We start from the raw sequence: 20,919 nt of genomic DNA on the forward strand, positions 1-20,919 counted from the left end.
AAGCAGGAGATGATTATAGTAATCTGCTGTTTGATAAACCCAAAGAGTCTGACCATTGGGATAAAAACTCCCTCTTTGATAAAAATTGCTGGGAAAATTGGAAGTTAGTATGGAAGAAACTTAGATTAGACCAACACCTCACACCCTTTACCAAGATAAGATCCAAATGGTTACAGGACATAGACATAAAAAAAAAATACTATAAGCAAATTAGAAGATCAAGGACTAGTCTACCTGTCAGATCTATGGAAAGGGGAACAGTTTATGACTAAGGAAGAGTTGGAGAATATCACCAAAAACCAAGTAGATGATTTTGATTACATTAAATTAAAAAGCTTTTGCACAGATAAAACCAATATAACCAAGATCAAAAGAAATGTAGTAAATTGGGAAACAATCTTTATAACTAATGATTCTGACAAAGGACTCATTTCTAAAATATACAGAGAACTGAGTCATATTTTTATTTTATTTTTTTATTTTTTTGTTTTTTAATTTAATATTTATTCTCATTTTGTACAATTAATGTTATTTTTACATTAGTAAAATATTCTTGTTTAAGAGTAAACGAGATACCCCCTCCCCCCACAAATATAGACTTGCTTCAGTGAAAAAGGGGAGAGAACAAAAATCAAAATTAAAAAAAAATAATAGTAATAATTGTAGGTATGGCCAGGTGGCGCAATGAACGGAGCACCAGCCCTGGAACCACGAGCACCATGAGTCATATTTTTAAAACAAAAAGCCATTCCCCAATTGACAAATGGTCAAAGGATATGCAAAGGCAATTTACAGATGAGGAGATCAAAGCAATCCATAGCCATATGAAAAAATGCTCTAAATCATTAATTATTAGAGAAATGCAAATTAAAGCTTCTCTGAGGTACCACCTCACACCTCTCAGATTGGCCAGTATGACCAGGAAGGATAATGATCATTGTTGGAAAGGATGTGGGAAATCTGGGACACTATTACACTGTTGGTGGAGCTGTGAACTCATCCAACCCTTCTGGAGAGCTATTTGGAACTATGCCCAAAGGGCAACAAAAATGTGCATACCCTTTGATCCAGCAATATCACTACTGGGTCTATACCCTGAAGAGATGAGGAAAAAGGGTAAAAACATTACTTGTACAAAAATATTTATAATACAGCCCTGTTTGTGGTGGCAAAGAATTGGAAATCCAGTAAATGTCCTTCAATTGGGGAATGGCTTAGCAAACTGTGGTACATGTATGTCATGGAACACTATTATTCTATTAGAAACCAGGAGGGATGGGATTTCAGGGAAACCTGGAGGGAAACCTACATGAACTGATGCTGAGTGAGATGAGCAGAACCAGAAAAACACTGTACACCCTAACAGGAACATGGGAGTAATGTTCAACCTTGAAGGACTTGCTCATTCCATCAGTGCGACAATCGGGAACAATTTTGGGCTGTCTGCAAAGGGGAGTATCATCTGTATCCAGATAAGGAGCTGTGGAGTTTGAACAAAGTGCAAGGACTATTCCCTTTAATGTAGGAAAAAAAAACATAGCTTATTGTCTGATCTTGTTACCTCTTAGACTTCTCTTCTCTTTAAGGATATGATTTCTCTCTCATCACACCCAATTTGGAACAAGGTACAACATGGAAACAAAGTAAAGACTGACAGAGTGCTTTCTGGGGGGGGGGGGAAGCAAGATTGGGGAAAAATGTAAAACTCAAATAATATCTTTAATAGAAATAAATTAAAACAAAACAAAAAAATTCAATTTTTAAAAAAGGATTTAAGTTCCATAAAGGAAAGAGCTTTGGTTTTGGGTTTGTTTGTTTTTTTATCTTCAGCCTTATTATGTAGAAAGTATTTATGCTACAATCCTTCTACTCAATGCATTTAGGAGCAGGCTTACAGAACCAGAATGGTGGATCATTATGTCAGAGGGGATATTCTGTTTTGTTTTTAAGGGAGGAGGGACTAGACTTCTGATTTCACTAATGTAGAAAACTTTCACCTAGAAACCTAAATCCCTTAATAAGACTAGGACCATCAATAAAAGAAACTAATATTTATACAGTATTTTAAGATTTTTGAAATGTTTTACCTAAGTCATCTCTGTAGGTCCTCACAATAACTCTAGGAAGGAAGGAGATATCTCCATTTTATAGATAGAGAAAATTTAGGCTAAGAGAGGGTCACAAAGATAATAAATATCTAAATCAGAATTTGAATTCAGGTCTTTCAGTCACCAACTTAGTACTCTTAGCCACTGTACCAAGTTGCTTACACCACTGAGACATTAGACGATTTGTTCAGATCTGAACCCAGATCTTCCTGAGTCTGCATCTGTTCTGCCATACAGTGTTACAAATTTTAAAGAAATATTAAGACACATTCAAAGCAAAAAAAAAAAAAAAACTTAACAGAAGCTTATACTGCAAATTTCCAATTACCTTCATTTTGAAAATTGAAACTCATTTTTTTAGCAGACCTTTGGGTTTAAAGAACTTGGCTTTATTCTGATTATTTATCTATCTAAGTTATTATAAACAATACATGCACAAGTCTCTACTGACACTTATGTAAACCAAAATTCTGTTCATTTTCAAGGAAAACAAGGAAGCAAGCAACATGAATCTACTACACAAAGGCAAAAGCAGTCCCTACACTCAAGGAGATTACATTCTAGCAAGAAAAAAATTAAAACTTATTACCTAAAAATTCCAAACTTTATATGATAAATGCCCATTAGAGTAGGCATACTAAACATGTGAAAATGCTGACTGAGCAAGAGTTTTTGCTGTGAAATGCAAATGGCATTGATATTATTAATGAGTTTTAAGTGTTTAGAGAACATTTTAGAATGAGAATGGTAAATTCCTACATTCAGTAGGAATATTTCTTTTTCTTGCTTTAGTCTCAAGGTTCAGGCCTTTCATAGGTACAAAAAGTGATAAAGTTGGGAACTCATAGTTTGAGTCTAAAATCAGTCAATGGAGACAAAGATTCGAAAAGGAATAAGACCTATTAGTAGCCAGAAGAATGGAGAGAATGGACCTGTCACAAAACAGGTAAGCTGTCTAGACTCAGCAATAAGCATCCAGACCAGGTGCAGAGATAAAAGACCAGGTCCAAAGAGGGTGAAGTTCAGTTTGGAGTTCAACAAAGGAGTGCTTCGTGGATAGGTAGGCAGTAGCATGATAGTGAGTGGTCTAATAAAGCACTGGTCAATGACCATACATGTTAAATAGCATTGATGCCTACCCTGGTCCTCCCTGCCAGACTGAGGCTCTGGCTTCAGCTCATTGCCATAGCTACTGCTCCCATTGCCACCATCATCTTCTCTGCCACTGTGACCAATGAACCTAATTTGAGGCTGGGCTATCCAGGCCCAAACTATGACCAGTCCTTTTTTTCTGATGATTAAGAGTTCCTTCAGGTATCCTGACTTGTTCATGGGGCTGACAACTCTGGTGCTGTGACCTAATGGAGGAGCAGAATTTGACCAGTGATGAGGTGGTTGTTCCCCATGATCAGGAGGCAAAGTGGACGGTACAGGTGGAACCTCATTGAGGAAAAACCCATTGAGGAGGAACACTCAGTCCCCAAGAGGCAGAGGAGCCATAAGATCCAGATCTGAAACATCCTACCTCATCTTTGATGGGAAGTGTTGTACTGCATCTTGGAAAATTGTGAGCAAGTAAATTCTAATATTGAGACTGCCATGGTCAATATAACTTAAAACTAAAAGGAGCAAGGGAGACTTGCAACTGAGAAGCTGAATGACTTTCAGCTGGAGGAGTACCCCCTGAAAGTTGCCTATATTCCGGGAGGAGGTGGCCCACGCACCCATGCCACACTCTCCTGTGACACCTACAAGCTGTGGTTAAAGTCGCAGGGAATCCCAGAGACAGGGATTCTGAGGAGCACCTGCAGGGAAGAACCACCAGAATGTTAATTCTTCCTCAATTTGTTGGAGTGATTTTTGGGAAAGAAAATGCTGGTGCACATGAGAAACCGATTACCATTCAAGCTCCCCTTGAAGGTTGTTCAGCGGCCTGCCACATTATCATGCTGAAGGAAGCCCAGGATACAAAATTACACTTCGATGGCATTTCATCACCAACTGTATTTAGGGCAATGCCTTGCACACACACTGACAAAATTCCTTTAAAGATTTTGGCTTATGACAACCTTGGTGGCCAACTGACTGGGAAGGAGGGAAGGGACCTACAGAAAAAATCCAGTAAATTGTCAAAAAAGTAGAATTAAACTTAGACGTATGTACCCTGAGTGGGTTTAAAAAAAAAAACTTGAATCAATTTTTACTAACAAGTATTTGTGCTGACCAGGGTCTGGAAAGAATATGGATTTTATAAAACTACCACCTCAGGCAAAGAGAGCACTTTTGAGAAACCCAACAATCCTTTCTTTTCTCTTTTGGTAATTGGTACACATGATAAATAGTCACAGAATTTTTGTTTAAACAAAATTGATTTAAAAACCTGAGCATCAACAAAGCAAAAGTAAATTGATAAAGGGGCAAGACAAGATACTTGGGCAAAGAGCATAGTGTGTTTTGAGCTGGTATTAAATTTAATGGGTATTAATGGGAATAAACCTAGAAAACAAAAACTTGAATGTTCTAAGTTTCTGCACCAAAATTTACCAAACTTAATCAATGTTCCTTCAGCTTCAGTTGCTAACTACCTGCCAAATGGGCAACAGATTGAAAGAGATCATTCATCTGATCATCCCCAACATGGTTGTGGGAGCCACTACTGACAAGATGGGCTAGCATAGCAAGTAGCTCTCTCCTTTTGCAGGAGCTTCAATCAAAGTCACCCTGCCTGAAACATTGGGTGGCAAGAAGATGGTGATCATCACTGGATTCCTTCCCTTGCCCCTCAAGACTAATTTAGGACTTACAGAAGCATCTATGGAAAGCTCAAGGAAGAGAATTTCTTTGACTCCAAGGAAGAAATGAAGCTTGAGGCCCACATTCAAGTGCTCTAGTAACATTGTGGAAGGGTCATTGGCAAAGGAGGGAAAAGGATAACTGAGCTGCAGAAATCTTACTGGTGATGAGGTGATTGTTCCCCATGGTCAGATAACCAGATGAAAATCATGAGATTGTGAGGATCAATGATCATTTCTGTGCCAACTCACCTAGAGAAAAATACAAGAGATTCTGGCACACATTTAAATAGCAACAGATGCAGTATCAGCCCAGGTGAAAGTAGAGGGGTTAAAGAAATGGGGTCATCTCAAAAAAAGATGCCAAGCCAAAGACAACACTAAATATGATAGATGGGTGAGCAAACATTTGTCCCTAAACCACAATTAGAAGTCCCATCTACCCAAAAGTTTATTTAAAGACTAGGCAAATTGTGAATTTTTTTTTTAAATGTACATGCAATGTCCTCTCAAGTTTCCAGAACCTGGCTTTGAAGGAGTCAATTAGAAGAACAGTGACATCAACAAGAAAATTGTCATTTCCCTTGTATTATATTCTTCATTTTGCTGTAGAGTGACTTAATTTTTATTGCCCTTGATATTCTCCTAATCATTTTAGATATTGGTTAAATTAAGCTTTGTGTTCTCACCTTAGCAATCTGAACTGAGAGAAAGACAACCCTGGGAAATCTGTTATGGACAATGCTATCCACATCAGAGGAAGAAAAAAGAAAACAAAATTAAAAAATCGACAGAATCTGAATTAACACTACATTCACTTTTAAAAAATTTCTCTAATGTTTTCTTTACTATCTCATGGTTTTCTTTCTTTTCCCTTAATCCTATTTCCCGATACAAAAATGAATAATCTGTAAACATGCTAAACACAAATTGTCTGTACAATATTCATCAGACTATTTACCACTAAGGGAAGAGGGGTGGGAAGGAACAGTGGAAGGAAATTATGTAACTTATAAATATGCATATGCATGTGGATGAAACTCAAAAAACATTTATAACATGTAACTGGAAAAATAAAATATCAATTAGGGGAAAAAACAAAATTAAAAGATGCTTACTCCTTGGAAGAAAAACTACAGCAAATCTGGATAGCATACTACATATAAAGCAAAGACAATACCATGCTGAAAAAAAAAAAAGAAAAAGAACAGAGAGAAAGGCATTGCTCCTTATCCATTGTTCATGAAATAAGCCAATGGCATGATTGATGGACTAGAATTATATCCAGTAAATTGTCAAAGTATAATTAAACTTAGACATACATACCCTGAGTGGGTTTAAAAAAAAAACTTGAATGAATTTTTACTAACAAAAGTACCTGTGCTGACCAGGGTCTGGAAAGAAGAATATGGATTTTATAAAACTACCTCAGGCAAAGAGAGCACTTTTGAGAAACCCAACAATCCTTTCTTTTCTCTTTTGGTAATTGGTACACATGATAAATAGTCACAGAATTTTTGTTTAAACAAAATTGATTTAAAAACCTGAGCATCAAGGCAAAAGTAAATTCAAACAGGGGCAAGACAAAATACTTGGGCAAAGAGCATAGTGTGTTTTGAGCTGGTATTAAATTTAATGGGTATTAATGGGAATAAACCTGGAAAACAAAAACTTGGATGTTCTAAGTTTCTGCACCAAAATTTACCAAACTTAATCGATGTTCTAAGAATTCTAAGCAGTAATGCCATGTTTTTTTCTTCTTAAATGGGCTTTTAAAGAATTGATTCATTCTGGAGAGCAATATGGAACTATGCCCAAAGAGCAAAAAATGCCTGATCCTTTGACTGAGCAATTCCAATGCCAGATCTATATCTAGAAGAAATCATAAAAATTGGGGAAAGTCCCACATGTTCCAAAATATTCATAGCAGCTCTTTTTTTGTAGTGCCAAAGAATTAGAAATTGAGGGGATACTCATCAATAGGGGAATGGTTAAACAAGTTAAGGTATATTAATGTTATGGAATATTATAGTTCTATAAGAAATCATGAAGTACAGAATGAATTACAGGAATTGATGCTGAACAAAAGAAGCAAAACCAAGAGAACATTGTACACATTAACAACAACATTGTGAGTTCATTAACCTTGATGAATGCAACGCCTCTTCACAGTTCAGAGTTAGGACTACTCTGGGAGAACAGTTAAGGACAATGCTATCCCCATTCAGAGGGAAAAAAAATCAAAACAAAATCCGAATGAACACTACATTAATTTTTTTAAAATTTCTCTTATGTATTTCTTTTCTGCCTCAAGATTTTCTCTTTTCCCTTAATCCTAATTCCTCATACCAAAAATGACTGATCTGTTAACATGTTAAACACAAATGTGGATGTACAATATTCACCTGTTTGCCACTGGGAAGGGAGGGTTGAAGGAAATTATGTAACTTAAAAATATGTATATGTGTGTGTGTGTGTGTGTGTGTATGAATGCTGAAAAGCTTTCAAATGTAATTGAAAAAATAAAATAGCAATTAAAAAATAAATAAAAATAAAGAACTGGTTCTCTTTTGGGGAACTGAACCAAAAAGTGATGACAAGATGTTGTAGATTTGGGGGGACGAATTAGCTGGAGATTGGACTGTTTGTGCTTCTTGATTAGATACATGAACCCTTTGTGGCTTTCACAATCACTACCTAAAGAAACAATGCTTCAGAACAGATTTATGCAGTCTGTGATGTTTGTTGTTTTCAAAGAGCAAGTTTTCTTTTCTCTACAAGTTTTGTAGGCCAAATGATCTGTTGGGCCATTTCTAATGCTTATCATGATTTTAGATGATCATAATCAGGGAGGGGCCATAAAACAAAGGAAAGGCTGTCATGTACCACACTAAACCACCTTAAAAGTCGTGTTGGGGGGGGGGAGACCTAAAATGGGGCCTCCTAGTCTGGTTTAAAGAAAAATACTGCAGGATTTATATAGCAGAAAAGAAGAGGTTTTAAGAAAGCTACTAAATTTTTCTCCAATTTCAAAATGCAATTTCAAAGAAAAAATGATTGTGCTACTATACATTCATTTCTCTCTGCTGAAGCAGACAAGACGAAAGCAAAGGTACTGGAAAATTCATACCCACTGGGATCAAATAAAGATAATCATTTCATTTTGAAATATTTTTCCACTTACAATGGATGATAGGACACTTGATATTTTGAGATTCATTAAAAAATAAAGCAATAATTCTGGGAAGACTTAAACTCAGTAAGCAGAATGACTAGGATGGTACAATGTGGAGAGAGCACCATTCTTGGAATCCATACACTTGGGTTCCTGCCCCAATTATGCTTTTATCCACCTATGTGAATTATTGTTCATCTGTAAAAATGTAAAAAAAGGATCAGTCCCTTCTATTCTATGATAAACTAATTTGACTCTATGATCATTTGAATATATATTTCTTCCTAATCTATGCTGTGTGTGTGTGTGTGTGTGTGTGTGTGTATTTAATACATCATGAAGAAATATGTTTATGGTTAAACTGAACACTTTTACAGAAATGGTTTTAAATTATATGTAATCAGGGACATTGTGACTAAAGAAATCATGGACCCTACAAATGGCTAGTGGCAGCAATTAGGTGAGCAAAGAAAAAATAATTCCCTGAGAAATTTCTCCCCATCCTCAAAGAAACAGGAATGTCTCTTTGACATACTGACAGCTAGAAGAGATCTTAGACTGGCTTTGTATTAGGATTTCCTTATTTTTCAGGTAGCTAGCTGACGCAGTAGATAGAACACCAGCCCTAGAGTCAGGAGTCAAGTCTGGCCTCAGACACTTAATGGTTGCCTAGTTATGTGATCCTGGGCAAGTCACTTAACCCCACTGCCTTAAATTTTTAAAAAAGATTTTATTTTTCAAATGAGAAAACTGAGTTGAGATGGATTAAATGACAAGGACAAAATTACACAAGTTAAGATTAGAAAGATAAAAAAAAATTTAAGCAAAGTAGACAATATGCCGCTGGAGTGTTCCAAAATGTATAGTAGTCATTACCTTTTCTTTATCATTCTTGAATGATTTTATTCACCATCCTCCTTTGTACCCACAAATTATCAAAGAATTTTTTCAAATTCTATGTAGAATATACTCATTACTCCATCCTCAGTGAGATTTCAGTATATAAGCTGTAATAATCATCTCTGAGGCAATCATAATGAGCAATGAAAAGCTAAAGCTTGATTCTGAGATATTGCTTATGACATGGAGACGACCTTGGATTCTTGAAGGCTATATAACCAGAGGAGAGAAAGCTCTGATAGTCTCTTTAGCTGGAAGCATTTTGAGTATGGGTCCTGGAATGTTATCTTAAGATTACTTTTGAATGTATGAAATGTTCCATTCAACTTCATATCTATTTGAATGAATAACTTGTTTTAATTCTAAAGAAAATTTTAATTCCCTGTATGTAAATTAACATTGCTTCAAATGTGAAATTTACTGATTAAAAAAATAAATTGAAAATGAGAAAAACATGTAGGGGGAAAAAAGTTTTCATTTTCTTTAGTCCTCTCACACTTATGCTCATATTTTAGAGGGGGGAAAAAATAGCCCTGGGGAAAATTTAAGAATCTGCCTACAGTCAAAGAACTACTGAATGGTCATACTAGGATGGCAATCAAATCCTCAGACTCCAGAGTTTATTTATAATACTGTACTATCTGCAAAAAATAATACTTCATATCAAAGAACTTGAAACAATGTAGATACCCATCAACTGAAGAATGCCTAACAAATTATGAAACTATGTAATGGAATATTGCTATACTGTAAGAAGTGATGATATGATAATACAGAAGCACAGAAACACATAAATGAAAGAAAATGAAAAAATCAGAACCAAGAAAATATACATAATGACTACACTACAAATTGAAATTAGAAAAAAAAATAAAAATGAATGCTACAAAACTATAAAATAAATGTATGACCCAAAGAAGAAATAAAGGAAAACAATTCCCTCCCACTCCTTTGCAGAAATTAAGGGTCTAGTAATGTGGAACACTGCATATGTTGTTTTGTTTTGTTTTCCAATGTGCTGTAGGTTTGCGGATTCTTTTTTCTTATTCCTCTGCCTTATTATTATTATTTTTTTTGTTACATAGGATAGCTGTCTAAGAATGAGAAGAAACAGGAAGGTAGAGAGAAATTTAGATGATGTAAAAATGAAAAGTATCAACATTTTATTTTTTAAAAAGCAATACCTTGCATATGTATAGTGGTTCATAGTTTACATAAAACCAAACCCTTCCAAATGAGGGTACTCATGGGTGTTGGACAATTTATTTTAGTACAGCGAAAAATTCATTATCAAAATACAGCAGGGAAATACCTCTTGCAATGAGATTACATCCTTTTTTTGAGTAACATCTGAATGCTTCTGTGGGGATCTCTACTATACTAAGAAATGAAAAGTATAGTTCACATAGGTCTGAAACGAGATTCTTACTAACCATTACAAGTCTACTGGGGATATGAAATGGAAAAGCAAAAAGCTAGCCTACAGTTGTTTCAATCATTCATGGTCACAATATTAAGGGAATAGGGAAGACAGTTTTGGTAGAGTTCAAGTAAACCCTAAAATGAGAAAGAACATGGGTCTACCTTTGTATTCCTAGCAGAATGGGAGGAGTCTGAACTCTAGAAGGGTTCCTTTCCTGGGACAAAGAGGACAGATTTTTATAGGGATTTTCTGTGCAACAAACTTGCAAGATTGCAATGATTTAGGGGTCTAGGACCATAATGATTTTCCAAAACATTTCTTAAAGTTAGGAGAAAAAAATTTCTTTAACCTGTAAAACCTCAAAATATAGGCTATAATGAGCAAATAAAAGGAAAAGAAGCACTCAAAGTCAAATGCAATTTGCCTCTTAAAGGAATCCAAAGTTCTCAAACTGTCATAGACAAAACAATACCAAAATGGAATATTGAAACCCTAACATTCTGAAAGATAGAGAATACACTATTTTCATATATCTCGAATGTGTTTTCAAAACAATTATAAAAAAGTACAAAGGTCATTTTAAGAGTAACACTATGAAAAATAAAATGTGTAGCTGCCTTAAAAATATTCAAAACATCACCTTCCCAGAAGTTTTATAAGAGCTTCATGGTAGACTAGGAATGTTTTCTTTTTTCCTATAGAGAAACTTCAGATCACACTGAAGTTAACAGAAGCTGTATTTTATAAAGGAGCAATTCATGTCTTCTAGGTATTCTGCCAAGTTCATAGGCTCTGTGTCCCTGGGAAAGCAGCCATGAGGAGTTTCCAAGATTCCAGTTCCGAAAGTAACAAGATTACTTTTGAATTTCAACTGCATGACTTATTTTTTTAAAAAAAGTTTTTTCAAGTTTAATTTTCTGCAAAAATTGTTTAGACTTAAATGTTGTAGAATCTATACTTAATGTTGTAGAATCAACATACAGTTGAAAGTGGAGGAAAAGGATTTTGCTTGCTAACCACTAGTTTTTGATGCTGATGAGATATATATCCTTTAATGTGACCCTGAAAGACAAGAAAAAAAGGAAGGTATTTAGAATTGGCTTCATACTTCTTGAAATCACATTAAAGACATATAGAATGCAAGCCCTCTTCACACTACAGTACATACAAATTCTATCATGGCCACTGAAATTAAATCAAACTGAATATTTACCATGTATATGAGATTGGCTAAAATGCACTGAACTTCATCAATATCAACATCTTCAACTTGCATGAATTTTAAGGCAACTAAAAAAGCATCAAGAGAAAGCTGATGTGTTTTGAGTAATAAATATCTGAAATGAGAAGATACATTTTACTTACATTTTAACATACAGTATTAACTGATAAGAGAAAAAGAATCCCTGATTTTATTAATGATTAAAACCAAAAATATACCATCCAGCATACTTTAGATAAAACAGATGGAATTTCAATAAAACTAAAAATTATTTTAGGAAATAAAATCTAGGAATGAGGGGAGTTTAATTTAAAAAGTTACCTCCTATATGATTTCTTTCTCATCACATTCAACTTAGATAAATGTATACCATGTAAATAACATAAAGACTAACAGACTGCTTTCTGTGGGGGGTGGGGGAAGGAAGTAAGATTAGGGGAAAAATTGTAATATTCAAAATAAATAAAATCTTTCTTTAAAAAAAGTTAGCTCAGGGCAGCTAGGTTGCATAGTGGATAGAGCACTGGCCCTGGAGTCAGGAGTACCTAAGTTCAAATCCAGCCTCAGACACTTAATAATTACTTAGCTGTATGGCCTTGGGCAAGCCACTTAACCCCATTGCCTTGCAAAAAACAAAAATAAATAAATGAATAAATGAATGAATGAATGAATAAAAATATAAAAATAAAGAAGTTACCTCCTACAGTTAAGGGTTTTATTCCTTAAGTATCAATGAACTTAAGTTTGATATGACACCCAGAAAATTACCACTCTAAACAGAAGTTTGATTTAAAAGACTACAAAATCTTATTTTTTGCTGACATTCAAACACTCAGCTCTTTCTGGAAAAACACTCAGAAGGAAAAAACCAATTAACAATACTAATTGTAGGGAAAGCTAAAATAACAAGATTTAATTTTCTGATATAGAGAGGAGAAAGTAACACTAGGTTAGTTTGTAACAAAAGGGGCAACTAATTCAACAATATGCCTTAAGTATGTGAGTCAACATCAGTCTTATTTTTATATATGCAAGACTTTCCAAATCATAAAGAGTTAAATCTTTTTTAATTCATTAAAAAATAAACAGCAACAACAAGATCAACAAGAAGCCACTAATGAGCCATGGGATAGAGTGGTCCTTCAGAATAGGGAACAACTGAGGAATCTGTTTTGCTAGCTTCAACTGGCCCATGGTTGAACCAAAAATTGTAGGATATAGTCAGAATAAACTGACAGGAAAATTTCTCCACGTCTCAAGAGAGTCAACAGCCTCTCTTTTTCATAACTCATGTGCAAAACATAACTTCTATATATACTATATGATGCATCCTCATAGCTCAGGATTAATCTCAGTGATATTTTTAAAGTTATCAGATTGTTTTTAGAGCAGATATTGCCCCCAAAATACCCAAACACACTCCATACACTTGGCTCACATTTAAAATGTGAATCAATATATTTCCCCACAAACACCTTGTCCCTAACTGTCTCCCCACCTACCTCCATTAAAAAGAATTTATTATGTAACCAGAAGAAGGAACATGCTTACACTTTCTTAAAAAGATTTCTATAGGTGATGATCTTCAGCTTCTCAAGAATAAGGAAAATACCACAGCGAATAAAGAAAGTTTCATGTTTTGTCAGAGCTTCATTCAGCAGCAGAAGATTTCCTTCACTATGGTGATTGACAGAAAAGACACACAAGTGTAATTAAATATCCCAGTATGAAGAATTACCAAAGAAAGTTATTTTTTACATTTGACAAAAACCATTTGAACTAATTCCATGGAATTTTAAAAATTGACAAATAAGAGAACATACTATACCTCACAGCTTTAGTTACTTCTGCAAATTGCATAAGATGATACTTTTTCAAAAGCTCAACGGTTGGCATATGACCCTATGAAAAATGTTTATATTTTGCAAAATAAAAATTTTGGTATTTATGAACTGAACAAGCCTCTATAAACTCTTTTTAATAAAATGAATGAGAACAAAATAGTTATCGACTGCTTTCTTAGAATTTATTATCCCTAAAGATAGAAAAGAAAAAGTAATTCAATTAACCAAATACCATTCATTTCTTTTTAAATATCCAAAGTAACTTTAATGCACAGAAATTAAATAAAAGATTAAATAAAAAGTGTTATATTTTCCTTGCTTTGGAAGTTAGTCTTTCTCAAGTAAAGATGAGCTAACAATAATAAATGAACATGATAAAGTAGGTCATATCTTTAATTAAAAAAAAAATAACAACAATAAGACTACTGAAATGTTCCAAAACATTCGCAACAAAATTTAGTTCTACCCACCTCCCAAATCTTTTTCCTTGATTATTCCAAGGACACAAAACAGTTGAGATGATAAACTAAGAATATAAAATTAGCCACCAAGATACCATTTCTTCTACTTTAAAAGCAATAGATCTAGAAAAATAAAGATGCATAATCACTTACCAACAGCATTTTTACTGGCAGCAGATATATCAGAATCATTCTTTTATTTTTCTGACTTGAACGGTGACAATGCTCAAAAGCAAATGATAGATATTCTTCAGCTGTAGGCAGTTAACAACCCATACAAAAAAAATATTTAAATTAAAGGTCTTCCTAAACATTTTTTCAATGCCTCTTCATCAACATTAGAGTAATTACATTTTATCCCTCCTATGCCAGAACAAAAATGAATCCTCTTTACTCATACAAAAATGCAGTTAAATTCAATTTCAGAAATTAATGATTTTTCTAAGGGTAGACACCTCACCAAGATTCAACATCAACTGCCTAAGATGGTCTTTCTATGAAAAAGAAAAAAAGGGAAATAATGCCTAACATTGACAAGGACTTTCTAAGGTTATTTGAGCAAGACTGCAGCAAAATCATAATTGATCTACACAAAAGGCAACAATGCACATACTTGAAAAAAATGTAGTCTCAGTAGAGACTTATGAAATGAACATATAGTCAACAGGATAAAAATGGCATAGACAATGTATTACTATCCCTTATCTTCCGGAATGATTATAGAATTTACTAGATCATACATACTATTTCTTTTAAACTACTTGATGACTTATAAGCAGATTTTTATTATTATTAGATTTGCAAATACCACGAATAAGCTCAACATAACTACAGAGACTAATATAATAAATGAGTGTCCATTAATATCTTCATTCCCTTCTTCACTGATGCTAAAAAATGATTCTACTACAAGATTTAATATCATTCACAAATTAAAATTAGTAATTAGTCCTGTGAAATAGATGATTTAAATAGATGACTTGAAGTGGATTTTATGATTACCTGAATGTTTGTGTATTCTTCAAATTACTAAATTACTGGAAATAAGATCAGGATTAGGTGATCTCTTTACCTGGCCTGGCTTTGATATTGGGCAAATCACAAAATACTTCATTCCCTACAAGATACTGGGGAAAATATGAAGCATAAAAACTGGGCAGTACCAAACAAACACCTGGGTTGGCACTTAAAACACTTAAATTCTGTGCTCTTGAATATTAAATATTTTATCCATGTCTACTAAGTATGAAACTTTCTGTTAATTTCTAAGGACTGCAACAAGCAATATATGTAAGCTTGAAACCAATTCTTTTTCCCTTGGGACAAAACTCTGAAATTATAATTCAATTAAAAATTTTGCTTGACAAAATGTTTTACTACTTACAGTAGAAAACTTTGTGTATAGATTTACCACTAACAGTAATAAACAAAAATGAAGTCACTGGGGGAGGGGGGGGGGTAGAAAGCTTAGTAATTAGGTACCAATGAATTAAATGGTAGTGAATTGAACTTTCAAGTTCAAATCAATTGACCATGTGATTAAAATCACTTAACTTCTTCCTATGTTAATTTAATCATCTAAAATAAAAAGATAACCATATATTTTACTAATATAGATATACCTGTATATTTTAAATTTTTCCTCTTAATTTAAATCACATATAACTATTAAAGCTATGATGGCTTCAAATTCAAAAGAAATCAGAGATATATGAATTATTAGCAGATAATATTAACTTGTGGCAAATTCAGTATCTTTCTTAAAGCTGAGCAAATGGTCAAAGGAAAAATATTAGTATACTAAATATTAAATAGAATAAGCTTAAAAACTACTATGTGAAGTTATAGTGTTTTTAAAAACATATTCCACTAATTTTTTTCTAAGTTACAGGCATATTTAAAGGAAAAATTGATCTATATAGTCCTACAGAGGGAAATATTACAATTGATAGTAAAATGGAGTTTTTAAACTATTGCCAAGTATTTGTAGTAGGTTCGTACCAAAGTTGGTTGGAATATGATCTAAGAGAAGTGGTGTATGTATGTGTGTATATGTGTACACACATATATGTATGTGTGTACATACACATGTGTGTATTTATATAACAATTTTACTGCTATTGAACAAAAATTCAACAACAAATAAATAATACTGAGAAAACTGATGATGCTAACTAAGGGATTATAGTATCAGAAAAAAATTAGTATCAATTTTCTCAATGTTGGCTTAATGCTGGCTTTGAAACAAAAAACAGTAGAAAACTGCATATGCATTAATTACTAGTGGTAATTAAGAGAAAGGAAACCAATGTAGAGAAAAAAAAGTAGAAATCTAGTAACCAAGTACCAATGAATTTAGTGGGCGTGAATTGAACTTTCAAGTTAAAATCAATTAACCAGGTATCTAAAAATCACTTAAGAGAATTCTTCATTTCAATTCTGCCTTCTAAAATAACAAATACAATGTTTTTCAATGATGAATGTCGTAGCTTGTTTAAATCATATTTATTTTCTCTAAAGCTGAAAGTAAATGTAATTAGTAACAATCAATTGGTATTTTAGTGCTTATCATATGTCAAAAACCATGTTAAAGGATAATAGCTAGCATGATAAGGCTATATATAAATATGGATATAGACACATACATGGAATGAATCATGCACTCTGGAGATCAATTAAAGGAACTCTGTGGTTTAACTTGGAGGGGTCAAAACTCATTAGGAATATGACAGCTGTCTTCTTCATGAAATTGATCAGTCATATTGAAGAGGGATTAAATTGTTTTACATGTCTTCAATGGACAGAATAAAGAACATGGTAAATATTGCACAGATGCATAATACTGCTTGACAGAAGGGAAAACTTCCTAATCTGGAGAGCTAGCTTAAGATGGAATGAGCTGCCCTAGGGCAGAGTGCCTATGACTTAAAATATATCCATTGCTGAGAATTTCTTGTTCAGGTTCAGGCCAATTTGAGTGTCCTCAACACCCCCAAAACAAGCGTTACCAAATCTTGTGATCTTTATGGTTTCAGGGAGTGAGGGGGTCCTTCACTTTTTCCAAAGCACCATTTGTCCCTTTTATCCTATCCTCTCCTTTTTCCCTTCAGGCTCTCATAATCATCTCCCATATCTTATTTATCTTCCATTTTCCTCCAGGAACTATAAGTCTGTTTAGGTCTCCCCTAATCTACAAAATCCTTCTCTTGACCCTATTATTCCTTCCAAGTACTATCCTATCTCTCCTCCCCCTTCACTGCCATACTTCTAGAAAAAGTAGTCTACATTTGTCATCTATAATTCTTTATTACTCATTTACTCCTCTACTACTGGAGATCTAGTTTCCAACCCACAATGTTCTACTAAAAAGTGCTTTGTCCGTAGATGATGAGACCTCCCTATTGACAAGTTCACAAGAATCAGAGTTAGAAGGGACCTTAGACATTCAGCAATCATTTGATAGTGGGAAGAAACCCTGCAGAATATCTGGACTATCCCCCTTATTTTCCAGTTGAAGAAGCTAAGGTACTAAGAAGTTAAATGACTTGTTCTGTAAGAGATAAGAGTTAAGAGTTGAACAGAAGGCCCCTGACCTCAAATCTAGTGCTTTTCTTCACTGAACAGGGCTGCCTCTCAACCATCTAGTAACATACCAATTTTAGAGATAAAGGAAGATAGTGGCATCTCCAAAGGTGAAGTTATTTTTACTCAAGTTCAAACAAATTAAAATAACCACAAGAACAAGCTCCTAACCTGGGTCAACCTATTCCAACCCAATGCTCATTACACTATAATTCAATAGTTATTTTCAGTTCTGATTCTGCTTTATCTCTCTGCTGCATCTAACACTAACGACCAACCTTTCTCTTTCTCCTCCCTTCCGTTCTATGGATTCTGTAACACAGTACTTTCATGGTTCTCCTGCCTTTTTGGTTAATCCTTCTGTCTTAACTGTTTCCTCCTCTTCTTCTCCTTCTCCCCACTAAATGTGGTTCAAGATTTACTTTCTTTTCCCCTTCTACTCTCTCCATTAGCAAAAACAATTCCATGATTTCAATAATGATAGCTGCAAAGATGTAAAAGACCGTCTTGTCCAATCTTTTTTCATTAATAGTTGATGAAACTGAGGGTCAAACAGTTTAAGTGATTTGCCATGGTATAGTTACTAAGTGCCAAAGGTAGAATTTGTATCAATGTCCTCTGATACATCACAGCATATCCATTCCATTGTATTATGATGATGCTGACCTGATAGACATCACTTCTATGCAAATAACCCCCAATTCTCTTATCTCTTGTTGTGACCTCTTTCTCCTTAGCCCCAGTTGTTAATTTTTACCAATCTACCTGTATAAGTCAAATTGAATGTCCAGTTACATCATATTTGTCATCCTTCTCTTACTTCAACCTGCCTTCTTACTCCTTTCTTTCTGCTGTCACTTTTCTATTTGTCACACAAGCTCACAACATATTTCTCCCTTTCCCTTGCCCCTCAATATGTCCACTCACGATCTACTTGTGAAATCTCTCTTGCATCTGTGCTTTCCTTTCATCCCTTATTGCTACCATACCAGTTCAGGTATCCATTCCCTTTTATATGGATTATCCTAAAAATTTTCCAACAGGCCTGCCTCCAGTCACTCTCTTCTCCAAGCTATCCTGCACACAGATGTTATGATCATTTCTTTGATTAACAGATAAAATCATACTACTCCCCTGCACAAAAGCCCAAGTGGCACAGAACTAAAAAATGAATAAGGTACAAACTCCTTAGGTGGGAGTCTTGCTTGTGAGAAGGGTATATAGAATCACTTTACCTTCTGGCCTCACAAGCTCAGCAGGGTCTCTATTTCCCAATCTTTCCCTACCCTGTCCTTTGTGTTTGTGGTCTTCCCTCCCTGAAACAAATTCAGTTCATCTCTACCTGCTAGAAACCTTTCTTATCTGCAATGTCCAGATTAAGTGTTACTACTTTCTCTAAGCCTTAGCTAAAGCCCCTCCCCCCACAAAGAGTGCTAACTTTTCTTTTTGCCCCTTTCTTCTGGTATTTATAAATGGTAGTACAGTCATTTGTGTGCTTGTCTTCTCTTATCAAAAATAAAAGCAGGGTTTGTGTTGTTTCATCTTTGTATCCACAAAATATGGTAGAGTATACTGCAAAAAAGTTATCATTCAAAACTTTAAAATATATTTTATGTATATAATCTTCAACACATCCAAAACCAAAAAAGAGAAAGAATAGAACAACCTGCAGTCTGTGATACTGGCTGTAAATTTTCCCTGTTAGATGAGAGATTAGTCTTCTCTTGGCAGGAACAATGAATTTTCAAATGTATGATTTTTACTGATTTTTAGACAATTCTGATGCCAACAGAGAACACAATCCAGAACTTGTTACCTGTTGTCCTACTGAAATTGAAATTCAGTAACTGTATTATGAGTTGAAGGTTTTTTATTTATAAAACATCTTATTTTCAATCCCTCTAACAATATCAAAAACTTATTCTATTAGGATACCTTGCTTAAAATCACTGTCAAACATCGCCTTGCGACCAACATAGTACTTGTAGGTAACTCTTTGTGCTGTGCTGTAGTCATCTTTTAGATTTGAGCTATCAATTGCTCTAATTAAGGGCTTACAAAGATGAAGTTTGTTGATCTGTAAAGAGGAGATTTATGTTAGCAAATGATATACAAAAATAAAATATTAGATAAAATAGTATTACACTATCTCAGTAAGAATATTAAAACCATTTGTAAAATGGAAGTCATAAAGCTTCCTACTTCCATCTGCCAGGGTAAGATAAATGCAGTATTCATGAGGTAATCTTCCTAGGAAGAAATGTACTTTATAAATACACATTATTATTAAGTATTAAACTAGAAGCCTACCTTAAAATAAATTTTAAATAGTTGATTGACCAGAAATAGCATTCCCCACTTCTTAGAATCATCTATGCCAGCACGACTGTTGCAAAAAATTAAGAAAAAGATGTGATATTTCTGTGACTAGTTAAGAGAAAAACAGAAAATAATCAAACAAGTTTTTGGAAAGTTCTATGAGCCAAGGTTCATATGTACTAAAATGTAAGCAGGAAAAAAAAAAGTCTTATCTAATATATGAAACAAAAAAGGCTGAGAATCAGCGATTGTAATCCTGATTTAACATCCCTTAAGTCAAATTCTCTAACCTATAGTATAAACAAATTTATAGCAATGTTATACAAAAGCCTAACAGTGAAAATCAGTTTGAAAAAATAGAAAAGCTTAAGATATATCCAATTACATGAACATAAAATGAAGCTGATTAAACACTAAATCGGAATTAAAACTAAGTTGCCTATTCCACTATGCCCTATACATCCCTTAACTCTTATTGTCAACAAATACCCTTCCATCTTCAACCTGTTCAACCTCCACTTCTTTCCTTTTTCTCATCTGTGGACTTCACATCCCTTAAGACTGCATGCACTGGAAGTTACTCTGCACTACTTACAGATCTTTGAGAATTAGTGAACATCTTACTCCTTGTTTTCTGACAATTCCAGACAATTACTCTACCATTCTCTCTCTCTTTTTTTACTATCTCTTAATGACCTATCTCTTTCAAATAGTTCCATGTAATCCATCTATATTATCCCCTCCCTATATTTTTTGTAATCTTCCAACCTCAAGATTATTCTTGTTTTTTTTCTAGTGATTTTCATACTTCACTCAAGGTCTTTCCTTACAATTATGGTAGAATTCCAGTGATCTTCCCTATCCCACTTCAGTATAGACATCATTTCTCTGAAATGAGTCACTTCCAAGAACCAAGATTTTCAGTTCTTCTGACTACAATTTCCTCTTTATTACTCACAATGCCTTGATTAGTATTATCTTCAGTCTGACCTATCTCTATTCTCTCCCCAGCTTGGATCTTCATGATCAACAACTTTAATATTTTGCAAACTACTGCTCTAAATCCCCTTTCTCCTCAACTCTCCAGTAATTT

General features: G+C 34.2%; 1 protein-coding gene and 1 pseudogene across 3 annotated transcripts in view; one reads left to right on the forward strand and one right to left on the reverse strand.

Annotated features, from left to right (window-relative positions):
• The first annotated feature begins 1,687 nt into the window (after positions 1–1,687).
• On the forward strand, positions 1,688–7,831 carry LOC141491294 (insulin-like growth factor 2 mRNA-binding protein 3 pseudogene; annotated as a pseudogene).
• The window catches only part of PCID2 (PCI domain containing 2), a 56,313-nt gene continuing 41,481 nt past the window's right edge, over positions 6,088–20,919 (reverse strand). For all 3 annotated transcript variants that reach the window (XM_074192084.1, XM_074192085.1, XM_074192086.1), the window contains 7 exons: positions 19,818–19,893; positions 19,443–19,584; positions 14,079–14,179; positions 13,449–13,522; positions 13,172–13,297; positions 11,612–11,735; positions 6,088–11,460 (listed from right to left, as the gene is read on the reverse strand). In XM_074192084.1, the coding sequence (XP_074048185.1) occupies positions 11,371–11,460; positions 11,612–11,735; positions 13,172–13,297; positions 13,449–13,522; positions 14,079–14,179; positions 19,443–19,584; positions 19,818–19,893 (733 nt within the window). In that variant the 3' untranslated portion in view covers positions 6,088–11,370. The remainder of the gene's footprint in view (positions 11,461–11,611; positions 11,736–13,171; positions 13,298–13,448; positions 13,523–14,078; positions 14,180–19,442; positions 19,585–19,817; positions 19,894–20,919) is intronic.

Source organism: Macrotis lagotis, chromosome 6 (assembly GCF_037893015.1).
Source record: "Macrotis lagotis isolate mMagLag1 chromosome 6, bilby.v1.9.chrom.fasta, whole genome shotgun sequence".
NCBI lineage: Eukaryota > Metazoa > Chordata > Mammalia > Peramelemorphia > Peramelidae > Macrotis > Macrotis lagotis.